Below are 15,482 nucleotides of genomic sequence, written 5' to 3' on the forward strand. Positions count from 1 at the left end.
GAATACAGTGTAGGAAATGCTGTCGAATAAGTAACAAAATAGTGATTATTGTATTGTGAGATTGTTTGAGGAAAGTGCTGCCTGAACAATTTATCAATGAAATTCCATATGAATGATTGTGCATAGAGTTATTGTGGTTTTAAGAAATTCGTCATCATTCTTCTGCCCTTGTCCTAATTTACTATCTGTGGTTAACGCACCATGTTTTCTTCTTCCATATCCTTCTGTTTGCCATCATCTCACAAGTAACATTCTTTCTAGCCGTATGGACTTTTACACAATCCTTCCATCTTTTCTCTGGTCTTCCTCTTCCTCTATATCCATCCATATTGCTTCTCAATATGCCACATGCTTTGAACAAATTGTGCTGATGTTAGAAAACTCAATTTTGTAAACAAAATCAAATAAAATGAGGATGAAAAGTTTCGAGCACGCTGTGTTGAAAATGATGAAATGCGTGATTCCAGTAAGTTGAGACTTAACTTTAACTTGAATTAATTTTTGGGGTAAAAGGATTAGTGAGTCTACGGTAAGACATAATGTCAGTCGTGCTTGTGATCTCTGTCCGGTGGTGTCGGATTGTCGTCGCATCGCGCTATGACGCGGTGTCCTGCGTGAGCGACGAACGCGACGCGACGCAACACGACGCGACGTAATGCGACGCGATGCTATACGCGACAAATGTCCTAAGTGATTTTGGTAATTACTTCTCAAATCATGGAGAAGTACAGTACAATTTTGCTTGAAAGTTCATATTTAAAGTACAGACAGCAATATTCTTTCAAGTTCTTTGTACTAATAAACGATTTATATAATGTTTATGTTTTTTGTCCCACAACAATCTTTATTCACGCACTGCGGCGATCAACGCTTCTGAATAGTTCGTGGTGTCGTAACTGGTCGCCCTCAAAACAAGTACGCGTTACGTTGCGTCTCGCAGCAGACTGTCACATAGGCCACACGTAGGGAATGCCGTTGAGTTGATCGCGTTCGTCGCGTTCGCAGCGTCGCGTCGCGTCGCGTTCGTCGCTCACGCAGGACACCGCGTGAGAGTGAAGGAATAGTGAGTGCACCGCAGTCCAAGCAAATGTGCGTGCACTATAATATGTCCTCCGCTAGGCTGATCTCCTTATATGAGAACGGCCGCTGTATAGTCACAAGTGATATGATATGAGGTCAATAAGAATGTGTTTTGTTCGCAGAGGGAGGAACGTCGGCAGGAAGCGGCTAGCGCCCCGCGCATACAACCCAACCCTTTATTGAGGTAAATATATAGTCTATAGTGAATATGTCTAGCCTTTTAGTTAAACGCCTTGGTAAGGTTAAGGATACTTCAAAATTGCAAATCGAACAAACCTTCAAATACGCTACTTGGTAAAAAAAATTGTAGGCGAAGTGGCTTAGAACCAGGACACCTATGTAGGGTACTATAGGATTTTTCATCCCCATCCGGATACGGAAAACAGACTGTTTTTGAGACGTGGGTGAAACCGTGGACAATGTCTAGTCTTTATTTTTTGAAGTGAAGGACTGTCAACGAATTGACAAGGGACAACAAATCGTCAATTTTTGACTATCTTAGAACTAACCGCGTCTAGCCTAAAAACTGGAATTAACAAAAACTTGGGTCACTTTAACCAGTGCAGTAGGGTCTCGCGGCGTTTTCTTTGATATTCCTCGCACTACGCCAGTGAAAAGGTGCTCTCATTAATAATGACGCGGACTGAGGACGGCTATGTACTGTCTTAGAATACTTTCCCAAGTTTGTTCCTACTTATATTTGGTTTAGCTTCAGATTTTTTCCTCTCATTTCTTTTTCTAATTTATAGTCAGCACGTCGATTCTATAAAATTCGAACAACAACTCGCATTTCACTTCGCTATTCACTCTCACTTCGCATTCGATTCAGAACGACCTTGATTTTGCATTCTGTAAACATCACCTAATCACTTGCGAAGTGAAGTGAGCTCGACATCGACCAATGCTGTGCTAGTGACTTCCCCACTCGACAAAATGTCAACCGAGATTAATCAGTTTTTAATTTTATCAGTTTTTGACACAGAATCTTAGCTAAATATGATGTTTTAATTATAATTTCTTATTGTAAGGAATTTGAGGCAGCTTTTAAGTATAAAATAAACAGAAATCTCTAAATTCGTGCTGTGAATATAATCTATGCTTACCCTACGAAAAAAAATACTGACAGCGCCAATTTAGTTCCACTCGCAAACACGCTCGCAAGAGTAGCGCTAGTGTAGATTCGAATTATCAACCGAGTTTTAGAATGCCAATCACGAAACTCACGGCGGATTCAGATTCCAAGTTTAGAGTGAAGTCTTATAGAATCGCACTGCAGAACTTCTAAATACTTGTTTCGACTGAAATTCACCAAAGTCAGGTCATAAGGGAGTGACCCTTATGACCTGACTACTATTATAAGGGCGTAAGTGGAGTATCTTGCAGTGCCGTCTTTTCTTCTTTTTTCCAACTCTCTAGTGGTCGATCTATCTTAGATGCTAGTCCAAAGTACTGCTTATACTTCATGAATCTCTTCACTGGTGGCTCCAAGAAACTTGTTAAGCACACAGTGGCCACGCCCTGGAAAACCGTGTCGACCCACGGGCTAAACCCAGTGAAGGGGAACTATAACTACGCATTGTAGTTTAGTTTTATGTGGCTGATCCTCCACACAGTGCTTAGAGTCTGCAGCGGCTCAAGAGGCGGGCCCGCCAGTATGGCAAGTTACCCGGCAATTGTGGCGCTGCAGCAAGGCCTGTGATATGCCTGTAGGGCGCATGTCAGGATCCTTCAGCGGCATGCGGCCATTCACAAAAGTGGCAGATCCTCCACCTATATTTTGTAAAGCCTGCAGCGGTTCGATGGGCGGGTTCTGTCAGTATGACAACTCACCCGGCCATCGTCGCGTTGCAGCAAGGCATATGTGATATGCTTGTAGGGCGTATGTCAGGATACAAAGTGGCATGCGGCCATTCACTGCATCTCCTCTTTCTGTCTAGTCGTATCGGTCATCCGATCCACTGGATACAAGATCTAGGAGACGAGAGAGTGGGTATGTATCTGCGCACATACCTACCCACTATAATATATTCCCGCGCTGATGACTCCTGGCAATATCCTTGAACTCTGAATTTAAAAGCCCTGCGGCGATGGAGACTGGTGGTGGGGATTGAGCGGGTGAGCTCGGTCTTTAGCTGGCTCTCTGCACGTAGGCGTTTGGACGGTGATGGTCGTTTCGGGACTCGGATGAGATGGGAGGACTGACTCGGCAGCTCGTTCAAAGACAAAGCAGCCCTATTTAGGGATAGCACTGCTTTCCCCAATCCGGGGAGAGGCCTAGAAAAGGTGGCCTAAACAAAGCCCATCTCACCTTTATCCAGATGGTTAACCGCGACCGTCTGGTCACCAATCAATGCGGTCGAAAGAATAGTCAAATATACAATAAGAAAATCAATATAGCGGCTTGGAATGTAAGAACACTTCTGGACAACGATAACAACATATGCCCAGAGCGCAAGACAGCGCTAATAGCTCGTGAGCTCTCCCGATACAACATCGACATTGCAGCAATAAGCGAAACTCATCTAGCTGACAGTGGAGAACTTTGCGAGGAACTAGGTGGATTCACTTACTTTTGGTCAGGGAAACCCTCTTCAGAACGCGCTTCAAGTGGCGTTGGGTTCGCGATTAAGAACAGCATTGCCCGCTCCCTGATAGAACCTCCGAAAGGCTTAAGTGATAGAATCATTACTCTTCGACTTCACACATCAGCAAAGAAGTTCGTCCACCTAGTGAGTGTCTACGCGCCAACCATGACCTGCTCTGATGAAGAAAAGCGGAAGTTCTATGACCATCTCCGTATGGTTCTCCTTAGCATCCCTCAATGTGATAAGATTATTCTTCTCGGAGACTTTAATGCGCGTGTCGGAACAGAGTATCTCGCCTGGAAAAACGTGCTTGGGAGGCACGGCATTGGAAAATGCAACTCTAATGGCTATGCCCTACTTGCCTTATGTGCAGAATTAGAACTCAGCATAACCAATACGTTTTTTCGGTTGCCTGATAAATATAAAACATCCTGGATGCATCCTCGTTCAAGGCACTGGCACCTCCTTGATTATGTCATAGTCCGAAGGAATGACCTAAAAGATGTACTTATTACCAGAGCAATGCGAGGTGCTCAGGGCTGGACGGATCATCGGCTTATCAGATGCAAAATGAGGCTCAATATCAAACCTCCACATAGAGCAGAACATAAGATACCAGCTAGGCTGGCGTTTTCGAAACTAGTTCTGGACGTGGATATTAGAAAAGAACTTGACAAAAAATTTGGGAATACTGCATCTGACTCTGACTCTGTAGACAATCCGACAATTGACGCTGAATGGCGTTGTTTCGCTGATAACCTGCACAAGGTCTCAAAACTGGTTATTGGTAAGGTGCAAAAGAAGAATCAAGACTGGTTTGATGATTCTGATACGGAATTACGACAACTTGTTGGAGAGTTTCGACGCTCTCTGAGAAGTGCCCACTGTAACCAAGAGGGCAATGCACTTCATCAAGTCCTTAAGAGAAAAGTGCGTGAATTGAAAAATGAATGGTGGCTGGCTAAGGCCCAAGACTTACAACGTTTGGCAGATACCAATCAAACTGCTAGATTTTTCGAAAGCCTCAGAACAATATATGGCCCCCGTTGTAAGAAAACAGCCCCGGTATATTCGCGCGACAAGACCACCAAGCTGACTGATCCCTCAGAAGTTCTTCTTCGATGGGCGGAGCATTTCAACGAAGTGCTCAATCCTGGAAGTCAAGGAGCGGATCTAAATTACATCAATTCTCTTGATGCATTGCCGATTTCATCCGATCTCGAAACTCCACCATCCTATGAGGAATTCCATAATGCTCTAAACCGTTTAAAGAATGGCAAATCTCCAGGTTATGACAGTCTTCCATCAGAAGTTTACAAATATGGCGGGAAAAATATTAAGACCAGACTGTTTGAACTTGTGTTGCAAATATGGGACGCAGAAATAGTTCCACAGGACTGGAAGGATGCTCTTATAAGCAAACTCTACAAGGGCAAAGGTGACCTTTCCGACTGTAGTTGCTACAGAGGTATCGCCCTGCTATCTGCGGCTGGCAAGGTACTGGCGCATGTCATCAATAGCCGCCTCGTCAAGCTAGCTGAGAGCTTCCTGCCAGAAAGCCAGTGTGGTTTTCGCCCAAATAGAGGCACGGTTGATGCTATTTTTGTGTTAAAACAGCTTCAGGAAAAGTGCCTTGAACAGCATCGTGACCTCTATTTGTGTTTTGTGGATCTAGAGAAAGCTTTTGACCGGGTTCCAAGGTCCGCTTTATGGGTTGTCCTTGAAAAACGTGGGTGTCCACCAAAATTTGTTAACTTAGTACGCCAATTTCACGAAGGCATGTTTGCACGCGTACGCCACGAGGACAAACTTACGGAACAGTTCCCGGTCACAAGCGGCGTCAAGCAAGGCTGTGTCATGGCACCGACACTCTTTGCCATTTATTTCTCTGCGGTAATGAGCGATGCTCTAGTTCAGCGGTTCCCAAATGGGGTTCCGCGGAACCCTGGGGTTCCGTGACAGGCCCTCAGGGGTTCCGTGGAAAATTCAAGATTTCCATATGGTAAATTATTTCACTTTTGATAATATTAAATTATTATTCATTTTCAATCAAATTGTTTTAAATATGCATTCCAAAATTCCATTTAGGCACCATGTAGGTGGGTACCACTCGGGACTGTAAGTACGAGTTCACGACAAGTGGCGGGGGAAGGCCACAGCAGCAGATAATTTAATTCCGTTTTTTACAAATTGTAGATTAACTTAATAACTCCAGGTCTTCGGCAATCGGCAAAAATAGGTAGCGAGGCGGCCAAAAATCACCGCATTTTTTGGACTTATCTCATTGCCAGGATTATACGTTTTCATACATTTGACAGGATGTGAAATGACACGGCATACGAGTATTTCCAGTGGCTATTTTTACCATGAATCAAAAAGTGACATTATTTCCAATTTTTGCACCTCCGCGAATCCGAAAATTTCGCGCTCGCTTCGCTCGCGACTCCATGTTGCCTGTGATGCTTTTATGTTCGTTTAATAGCTCAGGTATCCAACACCGAAAAAATTTCGCGCTCTTCCGTCGAGGTTTCTTTTGATGTTTATTTTTTATTCCTCTGGTTCAGAAAAAGCAATAGCGCTTTCTTCGCTAGCTGCTTTTTATTCATTTGCATTTGCTTTTTTGTGTGGATATTATACTTTTTGAGACCTTATTAATTTACAGTGGTTTTGTTTATTTTGTGTAGATACTAAAACTAAAAAAAATTCGCGCTCGCTTCGCTCGCGATGTTGGCTACCACTGTATGTCTTTCAATGCTAGCGGGTGTTAGTTAACAAAATCGCGCTCGCTCGCCTCGCACCTGTACAAACCCAATCTATTTCTTTTTGCGTTTACTTTGTCAGTTTTTAAACTGAAAACTATTCACATAATGCACAAAGTCAAGGGCGGCTAAATTGTTTTCTGGCCCGTGTGGCAGATAGCCATGCTACGCCTGAGTATACTGAATATGTCTCTAACCATTTAACCATTTGGTGCGCTACCACACGCTACGAGCCGTACCTAAGTGTATTTACGTCTTTAGTTTACTTCTTACTTAAGCTAAGGTTCCGCCGAAAAATGGTGAAACGAAAAGGGTTCCGAAGCCAAAAGAATTCGGGAACCGCTGCTCTAGTTAAATGTAGGAATAAGATCATCCTCAATGTCCGCATGGACAAGAGCGTCTTTGACATCTCACGCTTCCGAGCAAAACGCAGGATCTCCACGGTTCCTGTTGCAGAGATTCAATATGCTGATGATGTCTGCCTTATGGCCAGCAGTGTCCAGGATCTTCAAGAATGTCTTGACTATCTGGACGAATCGTGTCACAAATTTGGCTTGGTAATCAGCGCATCAAAGACTCAGATTCTTAAACAGCCTGCAAGAAAAACATCTGCAGACGACACGTCTGTTTACCTAAGCGGGAAACCTCTGGAGGAAGTGGGATCCTTTCGATACCTTGGCAGTCTCGTACGCAGCGACAACCGTCTCGAGTCTGATATATCTGCAAGGATCGCTAAGGCTGCAGCAGCGTTTGGCGGACTTAATCACCGTGTATGGAAGTCCCATGATCTCAAATTAGTCACTAAGCTAGCTGTATACAAAGCCATTATACTCCCTTTGCTTTTGTATGCCTCGGAGACTTGGTGCCTTTACAAAGGTGACATCAAACGCCTCGACGTCTTCCATCTTAAATGTCTCCGAGCTATTCTTCGCATTCGCTGGCAAGATCGGATTTCCAACACGGAGGTTCTCCGTCGATCGTCTATGTCAGGTATAGAGAGTTTCCTGATGAAGGGACAATTGCGCTGGTGCGGTCACCTTGTGCGTATGGAGTCCTCCAGATTGCCTAAGACCGTTTTTTACTCTGAGCTTAGTACTGGCAAACGCCAATCTGGAGGGCAATATTTGCGATACAGGGACGTACTAAAGCGCCACCTAAGATCAGTTGGCTTATCGCCAACTTCATGGGAACAACTAGCGACCCAAAGACCTGAGTGGCGCAGAACTGTTCATAAGAGCGTACAGGATTTTGAACAGCGGCGTCTTGAAGCCCTAGACGCTAAACGCCAGCTCCAAAAATCCCGCCCTAAGCCCTCCTATAACTACACCTACAATGCGCAAGGGCAACTCTACTGCGCTATTTGTGACCGCGTGTTCAAGGCAAAGTTTGGTTTCGCTAGTCATGTACGAGCCCATGAACGAAACCAAACTGCCGATATATGCCAGGATGTCGCCGTCGACGGAAACGTCTAGGAGGACATCACTATTATAAGACTCCGCTCGCACCCGGCAATAGCAATATTAGGGTCAATTCCCACTGAAAGAGCAGCGGCCGGCAGCGGCCGTAAGAGCACGGACAATGTAAGAGCGCGGCGCGCTGCCGGCCGCTGCTCTTTCAGTGGGAATTGACCCTTATTCAACTATGGGGACCTTGGGTCTATGAAATTGCAACCATTGTGCGTGAACAAATGTACGTTCAACAATTTTGGTGGAATTTTACCATAAAATGATAGCAAAATTAGGAATCACCCTTAAAATATCAATGGGAAACCGGCGGCTGGTATAAATAGTCTCGCCGTGTAACATGCTCACTTGAGCGTCTGTTAACGGTCAACGATTTAAGGGTTTCAAACTTTGTAGGAACGCTTGTTAAACCAAGGGTGCCTGAGCTTTTAAGAGGCTTTTAAAGTAATAAAATCTATAACATGATGGAGTTTTCTATTGGTTACATATGACAAATAGGTGCAGTTTGATGTCAAAAGTATATGTCGTTATGTATAGAGAGTAAGTTTCAATGAGGAACAACTTCACTGATTACATAAACGTGTCTGCCTGACCCTTAGTTTTCAATAACTACTTTTCTTTCCTTATATATATACAAATTGATCCATATATCCCTTGTTCACGCCATCTCCTTCATCGCCAAAATTAGAGGGGACATGTTAATAGGATAGTTTTTGGCACCCTCCCGCTACGGGAAGCAGCTTTCTCGGGACGCGGGTGAAACTGCGGGTGGAGGCTAGTGGATTATGAATATTTACATCAAAAGTAAACAGTTCTTTTAAGAAAAACTCCCCTATTGTGACGTGATCAGGTCTCGCACCCTCCCGAACTTCGGGGGTCGCCAGTCGCGCGAGGCGTCTCGCTGCGACACCTCGCGCCGCGCTCACCACATCACCATGGCGTCCGAGGACCTGCTGCAGCCGGGACACGTCGTCAAGGAGAGGTGGAAGGTATGTAAGCAGCACTAGGTACACGCGAGGCCGCCGGTCTGCGAGGCCTCGCAAGGATTGTCAAGGAACGATTGAGAGTTCAACTCCGCTTTAAAGATATGGTTGATTTGACAGGACCCTTTTTTTTCGATGGGATATCATCAAATGACCCCTCCCGCTGTGGGTGCAACGCTCAGGAGTGTCAGACTCTTACTGACTAAAACCCATCATGTTCCTTCTTAAGCCCTTAATGTACCAGGGCCGCGGTAACTCGCGCGAACAATCCCGCAGCACTGATAGGACCCCCTTGGATTAAGGCTATATGCCTCACACACAGCCTACTCAATGCCAGCGTAAAATGTTTGGGTTTGAAACAACCAGATGCAGCTAAGTACCGGTGTGCCATATTGAGCGACTGCCTATCTAACCTCAACCCTGTTACATGAGCGATCCTATACTTCTTGGTAAGACAGGTTGTCAGACTTTCTGGCACCCTGAGATGTTCAATTGACAGCCGCGACCAAGTTAAATTGCCTTTCGAAACGCCTAGGAACTCGTCATCATAAGATGGTCGTTGATCGATCGCGCCAAGCATTGCTTAACCTTATGATCAATGAACCCGAACGGCTGTTACTAAGCCACGAGTTCCTCTTATATTGTCATGAAATCCTTCAGGTAGTGAAGAAGATCGGCGGCGGTGGCTTCGGCGAGATCTACGAGGGTCTGGACCTGGTGACGCAGGAGCAGGTGGCGCTCAAGGTGGAGTCCGCGAGGCAGCCCAAGCAGGTGCTCAAGATGGAGGTCGCAGTGCTCAAGAAATTGCAAGGTTAGCGGTTACGGAGATGAATCGTTTGATGGGGAATGCTTCGTTGGTTCTAGCTACTTCGTCCTTTAGCGTCTCGGCTCATTTTTCCTTTCTCCAAGGTGTTACTTCTGGGTTTTTCGATGTTTTTTTTAAATGGTTTGTTTGTCTTTGCAGGCAAAGAGCACGTGTGTCGTTTCATCGGATGCGGACGCAACGCTCGCTTCAACTACGTGGTGATGCAGCTGCAGGGCCGCAACCTCGCCGAGCTGCGTCGCGCCCAGCCGCGCGGCGCCTTCTCGCTCTCCACCACCCTCAGGTGACATACCCTCTGCCGAGCCTGCAGCACTGACTGCCTGTCTGACCTCCTCAACTACGTGCTGATGCAGCTGCAGGGCCGCAACCTGCAGTACCAGCGACTTCCTGTCTGACCTCCTTGACCCAGTGACTCCGACAAGCCCTTGGTGACACTGGTTGTCGGACTTTCTGGCTTCTATGTTCACTGGTAACGACTGTTACAGATGTTCAAATGACAGCCACCAGTTTATCGTACCTTATGAATCACGAAGGAACTTGTCATGACAAGATGGTCACCCAACCACGGATAAATCAATCGACTCCTGTGACAGTCACTTAGCCACGAGCCCCTCTATACTTATACCTCTTACATGGTTTAATGTCAAATTGTTTGCATTTCAGATTGGGCCTGCAAATACTCAAAGCGATAGACTCTATTCACTCCGTAGGCTTCCTACACAGAGATATTAAACCTGTAAGTATTATTATTGTCTTACTTTTTTTTTGTCACGAGGGAACAGTATCCGGGATTTTGTACGAGTCACATAGTATAAACCAAAAGTCGCTTTGTACGCTTAAATCTTCAATACTGCGCAACGGATTTTGATGCGGTTTTTTTTAATAAATATAGTCATAGACTAATATACTAATAAGACTATCAATCGCGGTATAAATATGCGTACCACGTGAGTTAATTTTTAAAAAGTCTAATAGATGTCGTTGTGTGTCGTTTCATGACAAACATGATTGTTGAACGTAATCGACATTGTAACAATTCTGGGTAGTACACCAGCTCCTTTAATAACTTAACGAAGAACCTATAGATGGCGCAATAATATTTTTTCGATATTGAGGAGAACATGCGTTTCGTATAACGTATACTCATTTTACTTAATGCATTAAATCTTGATAGTAAAAATACTTCTGTTGAATGTTTAATAACAAAGTTTTGTTGTAATTTTACTTTTAATCTCTCGTCTCGTCTTCACGGCGACAGCGCCACCTATGTTTTTATAATACGCATTGTTTGCTACTGTATTTATGATATAGCGATAGCAGCGCTCACGGAAATTAGAGGCAACTTGTTATGTTCTTCAAAAATCAGCGCCATCTAAGGTTAAAGGTATATTTTGTGGTACGCATATTTGTACCGCGATTGACAGTCTTATTAGTATATTAGTCTATGATATAGTGAAGGAAAAGGGACTGTTTATGTCAATAACGCCCATTAATTAGTGGGAAATACTGTTATTTCGTGCGAAGGCGGGGCGGGTCGCCAGTCTTCTTATATACAAAAATGAATTGCTGTTCGTTAGTCTGACTAAAACTCGAGAAGGGCTATACAGATTTGGCTTTTTATGGTTTTTAAATATTTGTACAGGTCCAGGGAAGGTTTAAACGGGATTAGCTAGTTTAATATAATGTGTGTGTCTGCAGAGTAACTTCAGCATAGGCCGGCACCCGTCGAACTGCCGCAAGGTGTACATGCTGGACTTCGGGCTGGCGCGGCAGTACACCACCAGCAACGGCCAGGTGCGCCCGCCCAGGGCTGCTGCCGGCTTCCGGGGTATGTACCATCCGCCTAGGCATTACATTTAGCTGGTGTCGGCTTCCAGTCTAACCAAATGCAGCTGAGTGCCAATATGCCACATGAAGTGACTGCCTGTCTAACCATCTACTTACCTGATATCCCTTGGTAAGACCGGTTGTCAGACTTCCCGGCTTCTATCTACCCGTAACGACTGCCAAAGATATTCAAATGACAGCCGACTAACAGTTTATCGTGCCATCCGAAACACAAGAACTCGACATGAGATGATATTTATCCTTTCACGGAGCGATCACGACCAGAGTTGCTTTACCTTATGGATAGACCCAGGCTCTCTCAACATTTTTTTAACCTTATAATATTGATGTAGAATTGTAGATCTATAACCAACGTCATTTTCCGCCATTTTGTTCCCAGGAACCGTCCGCTACGCATCAATAAACGCTCACAAGAACAAGGAGATGGGCCGACACGACGATCTGTGGTCGCTCTTCTATATGCTCGTAGAGTTCGTCAATGGTCAGCTGCCGTGGAGGAAGATCAAGGATAAGGAGCAGGTGAGAGTAGACCGTGGTATACTGAGTAGACCGCGTAGTAGACCATAGTATACTGTAGTAGAATGAATAGATTATGTAGTATACTGAATAGACCATGTAGTAGACTGAATGAACCATCTAGTAAACTTCATAGACCAATAAATAGATTGAGAAGACCATGGTCTATTATGAGAGATTGAACAGACCATGTAGTAGACTGAATACTCCATGTATTAGAATGAGTAGACCTTATATTAGACCGAGTAGATCGTATAATAGACCGAGTAGACTGTGTAGTAGACCAAAGTCTTCTGAGTAGACCGTGTAGTTTGCACTCGACACCCGTAATCTCCCATATAATTGGCCTTACCTTGTGTTTGGTGGTTGCAGGTGGGGCTGATGAAGGAGAAGTACGACCACCGGCTGCTGCTGAAGCACCTCCCGTCGGAGCTGCGGCAGTTCCTGGAGCACGTGCAGGCGCTGGAGTACGCCGACGCGCCGGACTACGCCATGCTGGCAGCCCTGCTCGAGCGATGCTGCAAGCGCCGCGGGATACGGGATACTGACCCCTACGACTGGGAGAAGGATGTAAGTAACCGACTACGCCATGCTGGCAGCCCTGCTCGAGCGATGCTGCAAGCGCCGCGGGATACGGGATACTGACCCCTACGACTGGGAGAAGGATGTAAGTAAACAAAAAAATTTGGAATTCATTTGGTTTGCTGGCATTAATTTCGAGCCCTAATAAAAAAATTGTGTAAATCAAATGGATACTCTTTTTGGTTAAGTAAGTTATTATATTTTCGTATAACAAAGTGCAGAGAAAACTATTTGTCTCATAACAGAGGTATATAAAAACCTCAGACTAAATCCGAAATGTAAAAAAAATAAAACAGTTATTTTTATCACATTTTCAGGCGTATTTGTTTTGACAACATCTTTAAAGTATCTATCTATAGGTGAGAAAAGTAATAGTTGAATTAAGCGCAATAGCCACAGCATTCTGTATAAATCTAACATTTTAATGTGTATTGAAGATTTGACAACTATCCCTCATGAACTATCCCTTTGGGTTAGTTGGATATTTCAAAGGGATATCTGACTATCCGAGAAAAGTTCGTCTTTAAGTAGCAGCCATACACAGTCGATCGATCATATTGCTAAGCCACGCTTGCTTCGGTCGGTTTGTGGATAGTTGACCATCTCGTCGTGACGAGTTGCCTCTATGATTCGGAAGGTTGGTTAAATTGGTTCTGAATGTCATGTGAACATCTTTGTCAGTTTTTACGGATACTCAGATGCTAGAACGAATGTCCACTTGATCAAGGGCTATTGTGTTGCCCGGGTAATTGTGTTGAGGTCAGATAGGCAGTCGCTCCTTGTGACACACTGGAATTCAGCTGCATTTAGTTAAAAATCAAAATCAAAATCAAAACTCATTTATTCAAACTTGGCTGCAAAACAGCACTTTTCGAACGTCAGAAAAAAAAATTACATAAGACAGCCCCCAAAACGCCCACCCTTCACCACTTCCTATGTGTTTTTGCTGGGAAGAAGAAGTGGCGCAACAAAGTCCCCAGCAACACATGTCTGTCTGTAGGTTAAAAGAACCTTTCAACACAGTACAGTGAGTATTGCAGTATGCAATACGCAATATTGTCATAAAATAAAATTACATTTAAAAATGATTTATAAAATCCACCACATGCTAGCTAGCACTCACCCTACGTAACTTGTCTAACTCAAGCATTGAATAAATATGATGTGAAAAAAATGAAATGACTGTTAGACTGGAAGCTGAATGACCCCAAAATAGTTTAAGAAAAATCTAGGTGATGATCTGCCTATCCGTTTCGGGATAGTTGGATAGATACAAGGGATATTTGTTTAATCTTTAGTATGTATACTTAGAATACATCGTATATGTTTGTGATGTTTTGTGTTACGTCCGTTTTGTTTGGAAAATGTGTTGTTTTCTTATGAAATATTCGTGTTTGCAATGATATACGATTGAGTTCGAATAAAATGTAGGAAAATAATTATTTATTCGGTAAAAAGGAAGTACAACAACAGTATTTTATTTGAGGTTATGTTTTACTTGGATAGTTGACTTTTCTTGTTTGGTAAAAATCTTGAAATATGTACTACTATCTTCATTTATCATTTTGTTGTTTCATTACATTTGTGAATTGATAAGATGAGCAAAACAAGTAAAGAGTTTGATGTGAAATTTTAAATCTGTGTCATACAGTTTGCATTTTCATACAAATCGCATAAGTTTTGAATGTGACTATGATTACAGTTACAGTTATTATTTCCGCATTGGTATGTGAGATCATGAGTTGTTGTCATAGACGGTTTGTTACACTATATAGTCCATGAAATTGCGGCGAACCCATAACACATATAAGGTAGTTCAGTATGATAATGCTCGTATTAATATATTGATATGTCCTTGCAGGCGGTGCCGCTGTCCCGCACGCGGGCCCACGCGGCGCCCGACGCGCCCGCGCCGCCGGACCTCGCGCCTGATACTGTGCGTACACGTTGCTGTTATATACTCACTATATACAGGACTGAATTTTAAACTGTGCACAAAAAAAAACTGGTGGTCCAGAATCATGAACAGAACATATCTGCATCATCAGTAAAATTATTTTTTTTGTCCGCCCTAAAATCAGCAGAGCGCTCGCGTCAGTAAACCGGTTTCGCGTTGCCGCCGTGCATACTGTGACGACTGTGACCGTACAATCAGTTACAAAATAAACATCTTTCGATATCAATAACTTTTCTTTTTTTGTACTAAAACACGACAAAATAAAAATATACGTATCTATAAAAAATATTTAACAATAAGTTGACAAAGTTTGCGCACTGCATAAAATTAATTCCTGTACATACACACGTAACACACGTCTCACACTCTAAGCGAACAGCAACCTTAACACCAACATTAAGTGGTACTTTATTAGCAGTAAAGCAGGAAACGAAAACAAAATACATGACATACGTTTTCTTTTTGTGCTTATGGTAAACGCATATAATATCTCTTAGAACAAAACTTGGTGAACGAACCAAGTTCTAAAAAAACTGAACGCGTCAAACCTCTATCATAATATCTTATGATCGCAAATTTATTTCTTCGTGCTAAATCATTAAAAAACAATTCATTATCTAACAACTTGGGTAAAAAAAATATTATTTCCACTAATTTATCGATTTTTTAACTCACTCATTCACACATATTTATTTGCCTTTACTTATGTATGATGCCCCTATTTCCCTCAGACCCGTCGGCGCGTGGAGACGGAGGCGACGACAGCCGTGGCCACCGACACGCAGACCCCGCACAAGGACAAGCTGGACAAGCGCCACGTCGCCTCGCCCAGGCACCAGCCGCACCATCTCAACGGATATGTATGTATAATACAATAATATAAATC

General features: G+C 43.6%; 1 protein-coding gene across 1 annotated transcript in view; it reads left to right on the forward strand.

The window, feature by feature from the left end:
* LOC124643880 (tau-tubulin kinase homolog Asator) overlaps positions 1–15,482 on the forward strand; it is a 106,669-nt gene that overhangs the window by 58,452 nt on the left and 32,735 nt on the right. The window contains exons 5-14 of the mRNA XM_047183004.1: positions 1,203–1,264; positions 8,738–8,876; positions 9,531–9,681; positions 9,835–9,976; positions 10,357–10,429; positions 11,392–11,521; positions 11,921–12,060; positions 12,430–12,627; positions 14,501–14,575; positions 15,328–15,456. Coding sequence (XP_047038960.1) covers positions 1,203–1,264; positions 8,738–8,876; positions 9,531–9,681; positions 9,835–9,976; positions 10,357–10,429; positions 11,392–11,521; positions 11,921–12,060; positions 12,430–12,627; positions 14,501–14,575; positions 15,328–15,456 — 1,239 coding nt within the window. The remainder of the gene's footprint in view (positions 1–1,202; positions 1,265–8,737; positions 8,877–9,530; positions 9,682–9,834; positions 9,977–10,356; positions 10,430–11,391; positions 11,522–11,920; positions 12,061–12,429; positions 12,628–14,500; positions 14,576–15,327; positions 15,457–15,482) is intronic.

This window comes from Helicoverpa zea, chromosome 28 (assembly GCF_022581195.2).
Source record: "Helicoverpa zea isolate HzStark_Cry1AcR chromosome 28, ilHelZeax1.1, whole genome shotgun sequence".
Lineage (NCBI taxonomy): Eukaryota > Metazoa > Arthropoda > Insecta > Lepidoptera > Noctuidae > Helicoverpa > Helicoverpa zea.